The sequence below is a fragment of the Chiloscyllium punctatum genome, chromosome 8, assembly GCF_047496795.1.
Source record: "Chiloscyllium punctatum isolate Juve2018m chromosome 8, sChiPun1.3, whole genome shotgun sequence".
NCBI classification, from domain to species: domain Eukaryota; kingdom Metazoa; phylum Chordata; class Chondrichthyes; order Orectolobiformes; family Hemiscylliidae; genus Chiloscyllium; species Chiloscyllium punctatum.
In genome coordinates this window covers 8,730,810-8,747,125 of record NC_092746.1, presented here as the reverse complement: position 1 = coordinate 8,747,125, position 16,316 = coordinate 8,730,810, and the positions used below count along the sequence as shown (strand labels likewise).

At 39.8% G+C, this 16,316-nt stretch overlaps 1 protein-coding gene across 4 annotated transcripts in view; it reads left to right on the top strand.

Moving 5' to 3' along the window:
• Window positions 1-16,316, top strand: part of tent4a (terminal nucleotidyltransferase 4A) — a 93,970-nt gene that overhangs the window by 47,843 nt on the left and 29,811 nt on the right. For all 4 annotated transcript variants that reach the window (XM_072575146.1, XM_072575143.1, XM_072575142.1 and 1 more), the window contains exons 4-5: window positions 7,291-7,411; window positions 7,495-7,602. In XM_072575146.1, the coding sequence (XP_072431247.1) occupies window positions 7,291-7,411; window positions 7,495-7,602 (229 nt within the window). The remainder of the gene's footprint in view (window positions 1-7,290; window positions 7,412-7,494; window positions 7,603-16,316) is intronic.

The following is a 16,316-nucleotide window of genomic DNA, read 5'->3' as shown; positions in this document are numbered from 1 at the left end:
GTTGCACTTCTGGATGGCAAGTTTTCTCGTAGCAGCAACAAGGTCAAAAATTAATATTCTCTAGTGTTCTTCCTACCAAAATGAATCACTTCAAGTACTTGCATTGAATTACGTCCACCATTTCTTTGTGCATTCTACTAGCCTGCCTACTGTTTTTGAAGTTTTACCCTACATTCTTCATAGTTCACAATACTTCAATACTTCTGCAAATTTTGAAATTATTCTCTGCACACCGAAGTGTGTCTCATGAATGTATCTCAGAAAAAGGAAGGCTGTCACGTTGACGCTGGGGAGCACCACTAAAAATTTTACTTTAGTCTGGAAAACAGCTGCTAACTATTGCTGTTTCTAGTAGCTCAGTTCAATTCGTATCAGTATTGCAACTGCCCCTTTATTACGAACAGTACGTATCCAAAAAGGTAAAATGGCTGTCATGCATATGACCCATGACATCAGATAGCTATGACAAAACATAGTGCAGGAGTCATCTGCATCACATTCTGTGCATATGATCAATCGATGCACTGTTGACAGGGAGGGAAGGCAGAGAGTGGGCAGGATAAAAGCTGGTGTCGGAGGATGGGAAGGCTGGGGTTAGGAGTGAAAGCAAGGCCTGCACCTGGAGTGGGGAGAAGTTTGCACTGAGAGCCAGTCTCGTTTTTCTTTGTGCTGGAAAGGCTGGCAAAGGTGGGGTGTTTGCAGGGAAAGGGTGAAAGAGGGAGGCGGCCAGCGAGAGAGATCAAGGAATGCTTAGAGGAAAAAAAGAAGTAAGTTGAACTTCAAAGTAAAATAAAATATTTTAATTTGGTCACACGGGGTACCTTTTATTTTACATCTGCACCATCTTTAGGTAGATGGCTGCTTTCCATCGCTAGAGAATGACATTCGCTTGTTTTTTCTGCTCTTTTGCAACAAGTCATGGCATTTACAAAAAACTCTGACTATTTCATAAGCTATTCATAAAGGTGGCTGAGTGGTTAGCACTGCTGTCTCAGGGTTCGGTTCTGCTCTTGGGTGACTGTTTGTGTGGAATTTGCTCATTCTCCCCATGTCTATGTGGGTTTCTTCCGGATGCTCTGGTTTCCTCCCACAGCAAAGAGGTATGCAGGTTAGGTGGCGTGGCCATGCTAAACTGCCTCGAGTGTCCAGGTTTGTGTTGGCTAAGTGGATTAGCCATAGGAAGTGCAGGGTTACAGGGTTTGGGTTGGATGTTGGGTCTGGGTGGGATACTCTCCATTCAACCCATCGGTTCTACTCTGTAGGAGTTTTTAGCTCTGACTTTACTCACAAGCCAGTTGAATATCACTTCAGCGAATACCTTTTGGGAGTCTATTTGCATCACATCATGAGTATTATTATGAAATGTCTGTTACTTCATCCAAAAAGTTACTTCAATGGATTTAACCCTAATCAAACTAAGCCTCTTAATTAATCAGCATTTGCCCCAGACTATTGATTGTTAAAGCTTCCTCACAATTGGGGTTACACTGACGAGCCTATCATTAGTTGATGGGTTTATCTTCACAAACTTTGTTTTTAAGAAGAGGGCATATTTGCAATTCCCCAGTCCTCTGACACCATATTGAGCCAAAGGCAGATTGGAAAATTAAAGCCAGTATCACAGCGATTTTATTTTCATTCACTTTCCTCATTGGTTACATCGCATCTGATCCTGTTGCGCTATGAACTTGAAGTACAGGCAGCCTATCCAACATCAACTCCTCACCAGTTTTATACCTTTCAAATGTCTGTGATCTGGGCAGGATATTCTCCTTGGTGGGTTTAGTGTAGGATGATTGCAGTAATATTTTCAGCTAATACTGTATTTGGGACTGTTCCACCATGACATCCAAGTCTCATTGCACCTTACCTTTTCCTCAACTGTCACCATTCGGAATAATCTACCTTTTTTTTTGTGACCTCACATTTATCCACATTATTTTGCATTTGCCACGTATTTTGCCCACTCAGCCAGTCTGTCCAAGTCATCCTACGTCCTCTTTGCAGCGATGCTTCCACCCAGCTTAGTGTTATCTGAAATTTGGAGATATTGCATTCAATTCCTTCATCCAAATCATTAATGTATTTTATATTTGTCTATACAATTCTCTAGTAATAATGATGGTACTTAATTCCTTCTCTCTGTTCTTTTCATATTAATGCGATATGTGAGGTATTTCCACATGCCAAATATCTGTTTCACTCTACCATTTCCTTGTTCTCTATAAGTATCTACTCAGATTCATTTACTAAGGGGCCTATGTTCACTTTGACCCCTCTCTTCCTTTCTGTATATATTCAACGAAGTTCTTGTCAGTTTTTTATATTCTGTGGCAGTTTGTCCTCATGGTTTATTTTCTCCTTCACTTGAATAACCTTTTAGTCCTCCTTTGCTGGATTCTGAATTTATGCCAGTCTTTGGGGTTTGTGCCTCCTATGCAAATTTTCTTTCACCTTAGTAGTGTCCTTAACTACTTTGGGTAGCCATGTTGGATTTTCCATTTCTTAGAATCTTTCCTCCTCACTGGGATGTATTTTTGCTGAGAGTCATGAATTATGTTCTTGTTTCCAACGCAGTTGTCTCTCAGTCAAACAGAAAAATAAATCACTACTTTCTTGGCGATCATTTACTCTGAAGTTATTTATGAACGCTGCCTCATTTCCCATTACCAGATCCAGGATAGCCTGTTCCCTGGCTCCATGACACATTGTATTAGGGATAGCTTCATAGAGCATTCTGAATTTGTTATCGTAGCTACCCTTTCCAACTTGACTGACCCAAACAACCTGAAAATTAAAGTCACCATAGTTGTTGCTCTTTTATTTCTATGTGCTCTTTTTCATTGTTGATTTATACCATTTCCTACACTATGGCTACTATTTGTGCGTCTATACACTAATACTATCAACGTCTTCTTTCATTTGCTGTTGTTTGCTTTCAACCAAAATGACACTATATCATCCAAGACTAGATCATATCTCGTAAGAGTCCTCATTTGATCACTTATTAAACAGTGCTACCCAACCATATTTTCCTTCCCTCCTCCTGTCTTTCCGAAAGGTCAAATATCTTTGAATGTTAAGTTCCAAGTTCTGATCTCCTTGGAATCACTCCATAATGGCTAAAAAAAAATCATATCCTTGATTTTTACCTTGATTTGCACCGTTAATTCATCTACCTTATTCAGAGTGCTTTGTACATTAAGGTTTCAAAGTCTTTAAACTTGCCTGTTATCCCCAGACCATTAGGCTAGACTTCTGAATTACTTGCCTACTAAGCTACCTATTAAATTGTTTGCACATTCTCCCGTGTCTGTGAGTTTCCTCCCGGACCACCTCCCACGGTGTAAAGATATGCAGGTTAGGTGGATTAGGAAATGCAGGGCTACAGGGAAAAGGTAGGTGGGTGGGTCTAGGTGGGATGCTGTTTGGAGAGTCGGTATGGACTTGTTGGGCCAAATGGCTTGTTTCCACATTGTTAGGATTTGACGAAATTCTACGAATAGGCTGTGTATCTACTCTCTAAAGCTGTGAAAGTCGATGCAAAAGAGTTTCTGCCATGATTAATACAGTCACTACAGCTTACAAAGGCCACATCCTCTTTAAAGATGAGAATTCTCCGATTTCCACAGGATTCATTTCTGGAGAAAAACATTCTAGAAGGAGACATGTGGTTCATTGGAACTGAAAAATCTCAGCTACTATTCTAAAAAGATGTTTTGTCATAATATCCAAGTCCAGACTAGAACAAGGTGATACCAGTAAAAATCAAAAGTCAGAGTGTTTGATTCACAATGTGAGTTTGAAGCCCATCATTCCATTTGTAAATTGGAGTTATTGATATCAGCCATCTAGATTCAGCTCCAATTGTGGGATATTATAAAATTACTTCAGCTGAATTTCCTTGCAGTGGTTTGTGGTACTTTGTTACTGTTCTGAATAACTCTCAAAGGCACGATGAATATTACTTGCTTTATGCCAATATCTGCAGATTGGTCACACATTGAATTAAGAGGGGCAAGGAAGGAGTGCTGTATGACATTATCTTGCCTGTCTAATTTATCACCCCAATAAGAGGAAGGCTGAATCCAGTGTTGTTAAACCTTTGCAAAGTTCATTGTTATGGCTCTTAACTTTGGGAACTGGATGTAAGAAGTGAATCTCAAAATGGAGGTTAATAATGATCTGATTGAGTGGAGAAGAACAACTGAGAAATTTGATCCATGATAAATGTGGACACTGGATACTGACTTACATAGAAGGGATTATACCCTTTGAGAGTGCTGAGTGGAATGATGGATGCCATAATATAGTTAATGTAGTGATCTGCTCAGAGCTTTCCCAGATTGTTTTCCAATTGTGGACCTCTTAGGTATTTTTATGGATTAAATTACTCCTTCAGAGCTGAGCCCTAAATGGAATATTTAATCATTGTGTGGTAAATAAAAGCAGACATGTATTTCTGTCGTGCTCTTGAAAATATCTCTTTTTAATGTGGTCAGCGGCTTGACCCGCAACTGATCATTGGTGTGTACCTGGGTGGAGGCAGAGGAAGGAGCTGGGAGACCAGCAGCTGCCTGCAGCTCAGCCAGAAGCAGAGGCAGCCACGCAGATAAGGGGATGCCAAGATGAGAGGCCAGGCAAGAATGGCCACCTGGCAAAAGGAAGAAATCCCTGGCCATAACAGCTTCCAGCAGCAGACCCAGAGGAAGAGAAAAGTAGTCTGCACAGACAAACTCACCCCTGGCACTACCCAGGTAAAGGGCAAGAGAGGAGCTGGGGACAAGGCAGCTACGAAGGGCACCATAGAAACTATTGCTACAACCAAAACACTTAACAATCAATTATGCTTTATCATTTTTCTAATTTAAGAACTATGGGATCACTCAACAACTCCCACAAACCTCAACGTAACAACTAGATAAGCAGCTTTTTGTCATTTTGATTGAAGGATAAACATTGACTCGTACCGTGGTATCTTCCCTCCCCATCTTCAAAATTGTGTATTGCGTCTTTCGCATCCACCCAAGCAAATAACTGGAGCCTTTATTGAATGTCTCATCTGAAATAGATGAATGAAGGGATAAGGGCAAAGTATGTGTTGCCTTTCAAAATTTTTTACAAGTCCCTTGAAATATTAAGAAGGAGAATTTTTTGCAATATTGGTTTGCATGGCTCACCTAGCTTTAAAGAATCCTATCATGTAAATTAGTATTGGAGTTGAGTGACAGGTTAGACATTATTGATTTGTAGTACGTTGGGTTAATAATTTTTGAGAGCTCTCAGCTGAAAGCTTCCAGTTGTTGGGTCCAAATAGCAGGCTGGATTCCAGAAATGTATCTGAAGTTGAAAATATGTACTGCCAACTGGAACTATTTGATTCCCCTCGAGTTGCAAGCACCATGTTATATTCTAAAAGCGAATTAGGAGAGGTAAATCAAAGCCAGGTTTTATTTAGAATAGATTCTGTGAAACATAAGCATGTATCTCCTGATTCCATTCTACCCCCTGTTCAGTAAGTGGTTCTTGATTCTTTCTTGAAAACTTGTGTAACAAATTGAGCTAAATCGAACCAACTAATCAAATTATGCCAAAAGTCAATTTTTCAAACAAACCTTTATTTTAAAATTTATTTATTATTTGAACGGAGGTGCAGTAAAGGAAGGGCTCAAGCGTGTCATTGCACATAGCACACTCCCTCTCCTGAAATATTCAAATGTGATTTAGACATGAAATAGGGGAAGGGTAGTCCAGTCTAACAATTCCTCCATAGCCAGCTGTCTGGACCTGTTTTTATGACCACCTTGGCCATGACTTAACCACTTGGTCAGTGCCTTTCACTGATATGCACTGGATCTCAATTAATATGAGTAACATACTATTAGAATTTTTTGCTGTATGATGTATATGCTCTCCTTGGGTAGTTCAGGTGATGCAGGCTAAGAGTTCTCCTTACTGCCAACTGAGCTTATTTATGCTGCGATATGCAAGATGAGGGAGCTTCTGGATTTAAGTTTGCTCATGAGTTGGAAGGTTTGTTGTCAGATGTTTTGTCACTATGCTAAGTAACATCAGTGAGCCTCCGGTCAGGCGCTGGTGGTATATCCTGCCTTCTATTTGTGTTTAGGTGAGGTTGGTAGATGGAGTCCAAATTGATTTGTTTGTTGATAGAGTTCCGGTTGGAATGCCATGCTGCAACGAATTCTTGTGCATGTCTCTGTTTGGCTTGTCCTAGGATGGATGTGTTGTTCCAGTCAAAGTGTTGTCCTTCTTTGTCTGTATGTAGGATACTTGTGAGAGTGGGTCATGTCTTTTTGTGGCTAGTTCATGTTAATGTATCCTGGTGTCTAGTTTTCTGCCTATTTGTCCAATGTAGTGTTTGTTACAGTCTGGACAAACTGGCAGAAAACTAGGCACCAGGGTACATGAACGTGAACTAGCCACAAAACACCGTGACCCACTATCACCAGTATCCTTACATACAGACAACGAAGGGCATCACTTTGACTGGGATGACACATCCATCCTAGGACAAGCCAAACAGGGACACGCAGAAGAATTCCTTTTGAAGCGTGGCATTCCAACCAGAATCTATCAACAAACATATTGACTTGGACCCAACCTATCATCCGCTGAGAAAAAGAACCGGAAATGACTCACCCACCCAAAGAAACCTAAACACATAAATAAAAAGCAGGACATATCACCAGTGCTTCACTGGAGGCTCACTGATGATGTTGCCTAGTATGGTGACGAAATGTTTGACAAGAAACCTTCCAGCTCAGCAAGCAAACCTGCATCCAGAACCTCAACCTGAACTACAAATCTTCTTGAAAATCACCTAACGAGGGAGCTTCCTGTGATGTTTTTCATAAGGGGCATCTGGATGATGCACACTTTTTTTCCTCTTCAGATTGTTCCAACATTGTATATGCATCTCTAGCTCCAAATAAGAAATCCTCTACTGTTCTCATGAGTTCTTTGTGGACTTCTGCCGCTTTTCTAGCTCTCACGTTGATCTAATCTTGCAAAAGATCCATTTGATCATGGTTGGGAGCCACAGAAGGTAATGCAAGACCATATTTGTTCGCAAGTTTTAATTTCAGTGACTTGAATAAAATAGGTTAAATTTAGGCTGATGTCTACAAATAGTTTATTTTTATTGATCAGACAAAAAAAACTGCATCCAATTCTGAACTGGTAGTTTCCAACTGGGTAGTCTTAACAAAACTATTTTTAATTTATGCCCTTTGGGAATAATGCTAATTATTTCTTTCTTTTGTTTTACAGTGATATAGACTTGGTAGTTTTTGGGAAATGGAAGAACCCACCTTTACAGTTATTAGAGCAAGCACTACGAAGACGGAATATTGCTGAGCCACATTCTATTAAAGTACTTGACAAAGCTACAGTAGGTCACTCAGGAGAATGTCTAATCTTTTTAGAACTTTTACTTGAGTGTGATACTTGATTCAAAATTTCTCAACTTTATAGGTACCAATTATAAAACTGACTGACCAGGAGACAGAAGTCAAAGTAGACATCAGTTTTAATGTTGAAACTGGTGTGAAGGCAGCTCAATTTATCAAAGACTTTGTTAAGGTAAATATGAGAGTATATTTTACACATTTTATTATACATACATATCAAGAACAGTGGTTCTCATCTAATTATTTGAATTGGTAAGAAATTTAGGTTGTCAATTGAATGAATACATTTGAAGTGTTTTGTTTGAGGTTTTAGTTCCAGTGCAGCTGGTGCTACGTGTTCTAGTGTGTTGTGGCTCATGTCTAGAATGATTATGCATTGAACATTTTGTGTTTCAATTATTCCAGTAACTAAAATATGAAATGTTGATCACTTATAACAATTGGTGATTGAAATTACATAATTCTTCATGTGATGACTTCTTGCAGCGATAAGTATTTTGTTTCGCATCCTACCTCTATGTAATATTACATTACAGATAGCAAGCCACACCCAAATCAGATTTACTAACACTGAATTCACAACACACTGAAGTTGAAATATTGTTCAATTACTTCTAACCAAACTTTACAAATAACCAATCTTGGACACCAAATTTATAACTCAAACACAAAATTAACAATGTTATTTTATCCAAAAATGAAGAAATACAAGACAATCTAAATAAACCAAACCCCATCTTCTTTGATCCCCAACCACGACTCTCAAATCAACAGACGGACGTAGTAAAGAGAGAAATTACAAAAAATAAGACTCTTGCGTTGCTAGCTCAATAACCATTTCAGTTTGAATATTAAACCTTTAATGATATCACATGGTTTGTATCATAGGATTATATCTTGTTAAACTCCAAAGTCACTGGTCAATACAAATAGCTTCTGGAGACCTCCGGAACTTTTCATTATTTCTTATAGTCTGGGGTTGTTCTCCCAGGACTTTTGAGCAAGTTGTTAATTGGAGAATAACTAGAAAGCAAAATCAAAAAACAAGAAACCATTTGAAGGGGTTCCAAAGCAACACTGCCTCCTGCCCAAAAACCCAGTCAAAACCAATTCCCTTGATTGACCAATTCAACATTCAATTAGCTGACAGTCCCTGCACATAATATGTCTATGCCGGTCTGTCTACAATTTTCTCATAGCAGTACTTGCTTTATCTTTCCACACCAGTCCCCAACAGTCAACGTCAGTCTTTTTTGTTTAAAACAAACTGCTGTTCAAAGTTCATTTCTCAACATGCAACTCAGTTGTAAACCAAAAGTGAGAAATGCAAAAGAAAAATAATGATGGTCCCAGTGATGAGTAAAATTCAAGCTTTATAATAAAACTTATGCAAAAGTATTCAAACTGGGAATGTGAATGAAGTGAATATCCAGTCTTGTGTTGTGGATCAGAAAGCATAATTTATTTCCAAGTAATATTCTTTCAGCCAGTAAATCTCATTGGCTGAGCTTACCATGAGGAACTCTACTTCTCAGCCTATGCCCATTTCCTGAGACGTGGTGACCCTTGGATTAAACCATCATCAGCTCTTGCGCTCTCTCTCAATGTTATTCCCTTCATTTATAATATCCCAGTCAGGGCAGGTGACAAGTGCTTATCTAGCTTAGCATGTTTTTTTTTGTCAGAGTACTTCATGTAAAGGAACCCAAATCTTCCAAGGGGAGACATTTTCTTAGTTTCTCCACTTGGGTCTACTCGATCTTAACAATATGTTCCTGGAAGGCCTTGATTTTTGAGGCTCTGTTTCTACTAGCAAATTGTGGCAACCTACAGTTTGGCTATTTTTCTACAACCTTCAATGAAAAGCCAACATTAACCACCTGGTAGGTAAACTGTCAAAGCAGAGTTATTCTTATCATTAAATATTCTATTAGTCTTCTATATCTCTACTTCATATGACTGGGGTTTAACTCCAGATAAATCAGTCATTTTATTTGTCCAGCATGCTACCCACACTGTAGTCCCTGAATGCACGTTTTAGTTGAATAGTTGTGTTGTGTTGTTTTCTTTATAAAATATGAGAGTATAATAACTTGGGTAAATTGTAATTGTGGTTTACAATAACTTGAGAGCACAACTGTAAATAAGGCCTGTTAGAATCCGGTTAATAATCCTAATCACTCTAATCATAAACTTCAAATATAGCTGTTGGTGCTTGCGATCTAATAGTTATAGCGGAGTCTGTTTCATGTACCACATCTTGGCATTGATCTGAAGCTCTATCGTAATGTGTTGACAGCATCAGAATTAGTGACCAAGGTGAGAGAGTGTAATCAAGCCTCCCTCGGCCCAACCAGTCCACACCAACCCTCCGAACAGTAACCCACCCAAACCCATTTCCCTCTGACTAATGCATCTAAACACAATGGGCAATTTAGCACAGCCAATTCACTTGATCTGCACATCTTTGGACTGTGGGAGGAAACGGGAGCACCCAGAGGAAACCCATGCAAACACGGAGAATGTGCAAACTCCACAGTCACCCAAGGCTGGAATCGAACCTGGGACCCTGGTGCTGTGAGGCAGCAGTGCTAACCACTGAGCCACCATGCCGTCCCCTTGCTATCCTAGGATTCAATAATTTTCTGGATTTGTCCATATTCTTAGTTGATCCCTTTGTCCTGTTCTATTGAAATGTATTTAAATTGCAGAAGTTAACTTTCAATTTTTGTCCAGGATGGAAATCTTCTGATTAAAGCTGTGGCAAATTATTCTTTCTACTGTTCTGGGAGATTGAGAGTAGATGAATAGAGAGGAAGAGATTAGGTGGGAAGTCAATGTTGTAGAAAGAAGAGAATATTTGGATGAACAAAAGAGCAAATCTTCAAGTGTATAGTGCAAAACTAAAGCTTAATCCCAATTCCAAAGTTGAAGAGAAACAGTAGAAATGTTACGCAAGTAAATGGAAATTTAAGAATATTGGGGCTGTGCTTGCATTCATTTCCAGAAACCTGGCAGCTAAACATAGATATTTTTGCACTGGGGATTTAGGGAATGTTCCGAGCTCAGAAAATTCTTCTTGGAAGACTTTAAGAATAAAGCATGCAGGCCACAGCAAGTTATTTTACTTTATCCTAATATGATTAATTCAAAACTAACATAGTGGGCCCCAATGCAATGAATAGTTCATCGATTTAACATATTTCTCGAGTGATGACTGTAGTTGGTTATATCAATTCATCCTTATAGGTTGGAATACAGAGTACGAATATTTGAACAATGATATATGGGAAATGTGTTATGATTGAAGGAGCAATTGACTTTGGGCCCACAATTTGCAAAGCTTTCTCATCTCATGTGTGGGTCTGTTGCAGATAAGTGGGTTAAGTTGTTAACTAATAACAGTAACTGATTATTAGAGTCATAGAAATATACAGCATGGAAACACACCCTTCAGTCCAACCCGTCCATGCCGACCAGATATCCCAACCCAATCTAGTCCCACCTGCCAGCACCCTGCCCATATCCCTCCAAACCCTTCCTATTCATATACCCATCCAAATGCCTTTTAAATGTTGCAATTGTACTAGCCTCCACCACTTCCTCTGGCAGCTCATTCCATACACGTACCACCCTCTGTGTGAAAATGTTGCCCCTTAGGTCTCTTTTATATCTTCCCCCTCTCACCCTAAACCTATGCCCTCTAGTTCTGGACTCCCTGACCTCAGGGAAAAGACTTTGCCTATTTTACCCTATCCATGCCCCTCATAATTTTGTAAACCTCTGTAAGGTCATCCCTCGGCTTCCGACGCTCCAGGGAAAACAGTCCCAGCCTATTCAGCCTCTCCCTATAGCTCAAATCCTCCAACCCTGTCAATATCCTTGTAAATCTTTTCTGAACCCTTTCAAGTTTCACAACATCTTTCCGATAGGAAGGAGACCAGAATTGCACGCAATATTCCAACAGTGGCCTAACCAATGTCCTGTACAGCCGCAACATGACCTCCCAACTCCTGTACTCAATACTCTGACTAATAAAGGAAAGCATACCAAACGCCGCCTTCATTATCCTATCTACCTGCGACTCCACGTTCAAGGAGCTATGAACCTGCACTCCAAGGTCTCTTTTTTTCAGCAGCACTCCCAAGGGACCTTACCATTAAGTGTATAAGTCCTCCTAAGATTTACTTTCCCAAAATGCAGCACCTCGCAATTATCTGAATTAAACTCCATCTGCCACTTCTCAGCCCATTGGCCCATCTGGTTGAGATTCTGTTGTATTCTGAGGTAACTCTCTTTGCTGTCCACTGCACCTCCAATTTTGGTGTCATCTGCAAACTTACTAACTGTACCTCTTATGCTCACATCCAAATCGTTTATGTAAATGACCTAGCACCCATCGTTGTGGCACTCCACTGGTCACAGGCCTCCAGTCTGAAAAACAACCCTCCACCACCACCCTCTGTTTTCTACATTTGAGCCAGTTCTGTACCTAAATGGTTTGTTCTCCCTGTATTCCATGAGATCTAACCTTGCTAATCAGTGTCCCATGGGGAACCTAATCGAACGCCTTACTGAAGTCCACATAGATCACATCTACTGCTCTGCCCTCATCAATCCACTTTGTTACTTCTTCAAAAAACTCAATCAAGTTTGTGAGACATGATTTCCCACGCACAAAGCCATGTTGACTATCCCTAATCAGTCCTTGCCTTTCCAAATAAATGTACATCCTGTCCCTCAAGATTCCCTCCAACAACTTGCCCACCACCGACGTCAGGCTCACTGGTCTTTAGTTCCCTGACTTGTCCTTACCACCCTTAAACAGTGGCACCACGTTTTCCAACCTCCGGTCTTCTGGCGCCTCACCTGTGACTATCGATGGAACAAATATCTCAGCAAGAGGCCCAGAAATCACTTCTCTATCTTCCCACAGAGTTCTCGGGTACACCTGATCAGGACCTGGGAATTTATCCACCTTTACCCATTTCAAGACATCCAGCACTTCCTCCTCTGTCATCTGGACATTTTACAAGATGTCACCATCTATTTCTCTACATTATATATCTTTCATATCCTTTTCCACAGTAAATACTGATGCAAAATATTAATTTAGCATGTCCCCCATTTGATTTCTTGGAAGCCGACGTACCCCTCGTTGCATTAGGGCCAGCCTCACTACCAGGAACTTGGCTGTTTATTTCATGCAATAACCAGGAAGATAAACTAAATGAATCTTCGTTTCTTTGATCGAGCAGTTTCTGTGCTCCTGTATAAACACTGAATATCCTTGACTGTTTAAAAACTTTGGATTAAAGAGCTCCTTGAAGTGAATTTAAAAATTTGGATTTCCATAAGGACTTTTGTTTGGTAACAAAAAAGAACTGAGATTCAAACTAAAACCCTCTACTATCCATGATAAAAAAAAAGTGATTATAGAATTTTTGTGGCACAGTGATGGTATTTCTACTAGGTGACCCAGGTTCAAGTCCCATTTCCTCCAGCGTTGTATAAGGACATCTCTGAGCAGGTGGATTAGAAAATGCCCAAGACGTAGTGACAAAAAAAGCTGATTTAGAAACATAGATCAGTACCTGAATGAGTTTGCATGTCAAACTTGAGGTTAATTGTAGCCCTGCATCATTCCTGATGAAGGACTTACTCCCAAAATATTAACTCTCCAACTCTTGGGATCCAGCGCCACACTTTTCGACTCCGATCTTCAACATCTACAATCCTCACTTTTTCTGTTATCTGCAAAAAATCTGTTTGTGTTCCATTTGTGAGAGTGACAAATAAGCAGCATCAATACAGACTTGGAGATTTTCTGATTACAAAACGGATCAATTGAATACAATAGTATAGCAGAACAGTTTGAGTCTTTGTTTGAATTTGACCAGAGATGTAATGCAAGTGCAATCGCATTGTACGTTGGTTAAAAGTTTAACATAAGTGTGCATTGAATGAAATCAGATTTCCCCAGGAGTCTCAAAATAACTAGGGCATGATATCACCTACTTTTGTTTGAGACAGATGGTGAATCATGAACCTAGGCATAAATCCTTTTCTTGATAGGTCCTTAACAGATTACAGTTTTGCATATTTGTAATTTCCTTCCCACCTATTAACCAGTCAACCTGGTTTTCCCAGCAATCTCTTTAAAACTGGTGAAAATTTTTAATCCATGTATTTGGGCACAGAACATGTCTGGAGCTGATGGGACTTGAACTCAGAACTTCTAACTCACTGCACTGTAAGCCCCCTTAAATGTGCTCAAGATTAATTAGCCAGTACTGACCACTTGTTTATTCATAATCCAATACAATTAATATGACAATACACAGAATTGAGAATTAATGTGAAAAAAGGCCTTTAACTCGTGGGCCCATCAGTATTTCCCTACCATTTAATTCCATAATTCTGTTCGTGCTTGCCTATTTGTTTCCCTATCCCTTCACCACTCACTTATCTAGTCAAGTCATGACTTTGTTTTGCATGAGCCACTAACCTTTGAACTAAGTTCCACAGGCCATTGTTATTTCTATTCCTTTGGTATTACAGCTCTCTTGAATTTAATATTAAATCTTTGGTGACTAGTTCTTGGACCCATTATTGCTGATTCCTTTTCTACCTTTTCAACCTTTTCATAATTTTAAACAAGTTTCATGCACTCCTGCAAAAACTATTTGTTTTCCTATCCCTTTGTATTTCGTCTCCCACCAACAACATCCAAATGACTGTAGGTTATGCTATCTGAAAATCATCAATATTATTTCTGTAATATGAAACAAATATTGCACTGTATTTTTTAATGTTCTATATATGTTGTTAAAACTTGGATTTTGTTATCTTTAACATTTATTTCTCAGGTATTGTGTTTTAAGGACATATGAACCGTTTTCCTTCAAATCTCTTTTTGATATTTCATAGCGCAGACGAACATATGAAATAGGAGAAGTAGTAAACTATTCCGCCCCTTGAGTCTGTTCAGCCATTTAATAAGATCGTGGCTGATGTATTTGTATTTCAAATTCCACTTTCCTATCGACCTCCAATAAGCTTTGATTCACCTGGCTAACAAGAATCTATTTACTTGTGTATTAAAAATTTTCAATGTTGCTGCCATCAACACTTTGTGGCCAAGATCTAAAGTTGCACAACCCTTTGAGAAATAATTTCTCCTTCTCTCTGCCCTGAAAGGCAGCTTCTAATTTGCAAACAATGCTGCCTCGTTCTAGACAAATCCACGAAAAAACACGCATGTCGTCAAGATCTTTCAGGATTTCATGCACTTGAATCAAGTCACCCCACTAGGAGCAAGCCCACTATATCCAGCCTGTCATCAAAAGACAGCCAACTGATTTGTGGTATAAATCGATTAAACCTCCTGTGGATTGCCTCAATGAATTCAGATCATTTGAAGAATGAGACAAAAACTGGAAAATTGAAGATGCGATGTCACCCATGTTCTGCCTAACTGTAACATGGCATTCTCTCTTTTTGAGTCAGAGTCATATAGCACGGAGACAGGCCCATCGGCCCATACTGGTTCATGCTGACCAAAATGTCTGTCCACGCGAGCCCCATTTCCCTGCACTTGGCCCATATCCTTCTAAACCTTTCCTTATCCATGTATTTGTCCAAATGCCTTTTAAATGTTAATGTACCCACCTCAACCATCTCCTGCTGGTAGCTTATTCCATCTGCATACCATCCTCTGTGTTAAAGAAAAATGTTACCTCTCAGGTTTCCTTTTATTCTTTCCCCTCTAACCTTAAATTGATGCACTCTAGTCTTCGATTCCCCAACCCTGGGAAAAAGACTGAGTGCGCTTTCCCTAATCATGTCTCTCATGATCTTATACACCTCGATAAGATCCCCCCTCAGTGTCCTAAGCTCTTTTTAAAAAAAAAGTCCCAGCTTGTCCACCCTCTCCTTATAACTCATACTGTTGAGTTCTGACAACATCCTTGTAAATTTCTTCTGCACTCTTTCCAGTTTAATAACATCCTCCCTATAGCAAGATGATAAAGATTGAACACAATACTCGGCAAGTGTGGCCTCACTAACGTCCTGTACAACTGCAACGTAACTTCCAACTTCTGCACTCAGTGACCTGACTGATGAAGGCCAGTGTGCCAAAAGCCGCCTTCACTGCCCTGTCCAACTGTGACTTCACTTTCAGAGAACTGTGCACCTGAACTTCAAGACCCCTCTATTTCCACTCCTTAAGATGCTACCATTCACCATTAAACTCCTACCTTGATTTGACTTTCCAAAATGCAAGACGTCGCACTTATCTATATTGAACTCTATTTGCCATTTCTCTGCCCACTTCCCCAACTGATCAAGGTTCTGTTGCCAATTCTGATAAAATTCCTCATGTCCATGATACCACCTACTTTAGAGTCATCTGCAAACATACTATTCATGCATTGTACATTCTCATCCAAATCATTGATACAGATAATAAACAGCAATAGCCCTAGTACTGACTCCTGAGCCACTCCACTAGTCACAGGCCTCCTGTCAGACAAGCATCCTTTCACTATTATCCTCTGTTTCCCATCATCAAGCCAATTGTGTACCCAATTTGCCAGCTCCCCTTGGATTCCTAACATTCCAGAGCAACCTACCATGTGGAACATTATCAAAGGCCTTATTCCCTGCCCTTGTTAACCGCCTTGGTCACTTCATCAAAGAGCTGTAACAAATCTGTGAGGCATGATCTCCTACGCACAAAGCCATGCTGGCTAATCCTAATCAAACCCTTTCTTTCCAAATGCAAATAGATCTTATCTCTCAGAATCTTCTCAAGTACCTTACCCACCACAGATGTTAACCTCAATACCTCTTGTCATCCAGGGTCCCCTAGTACTGTCAACC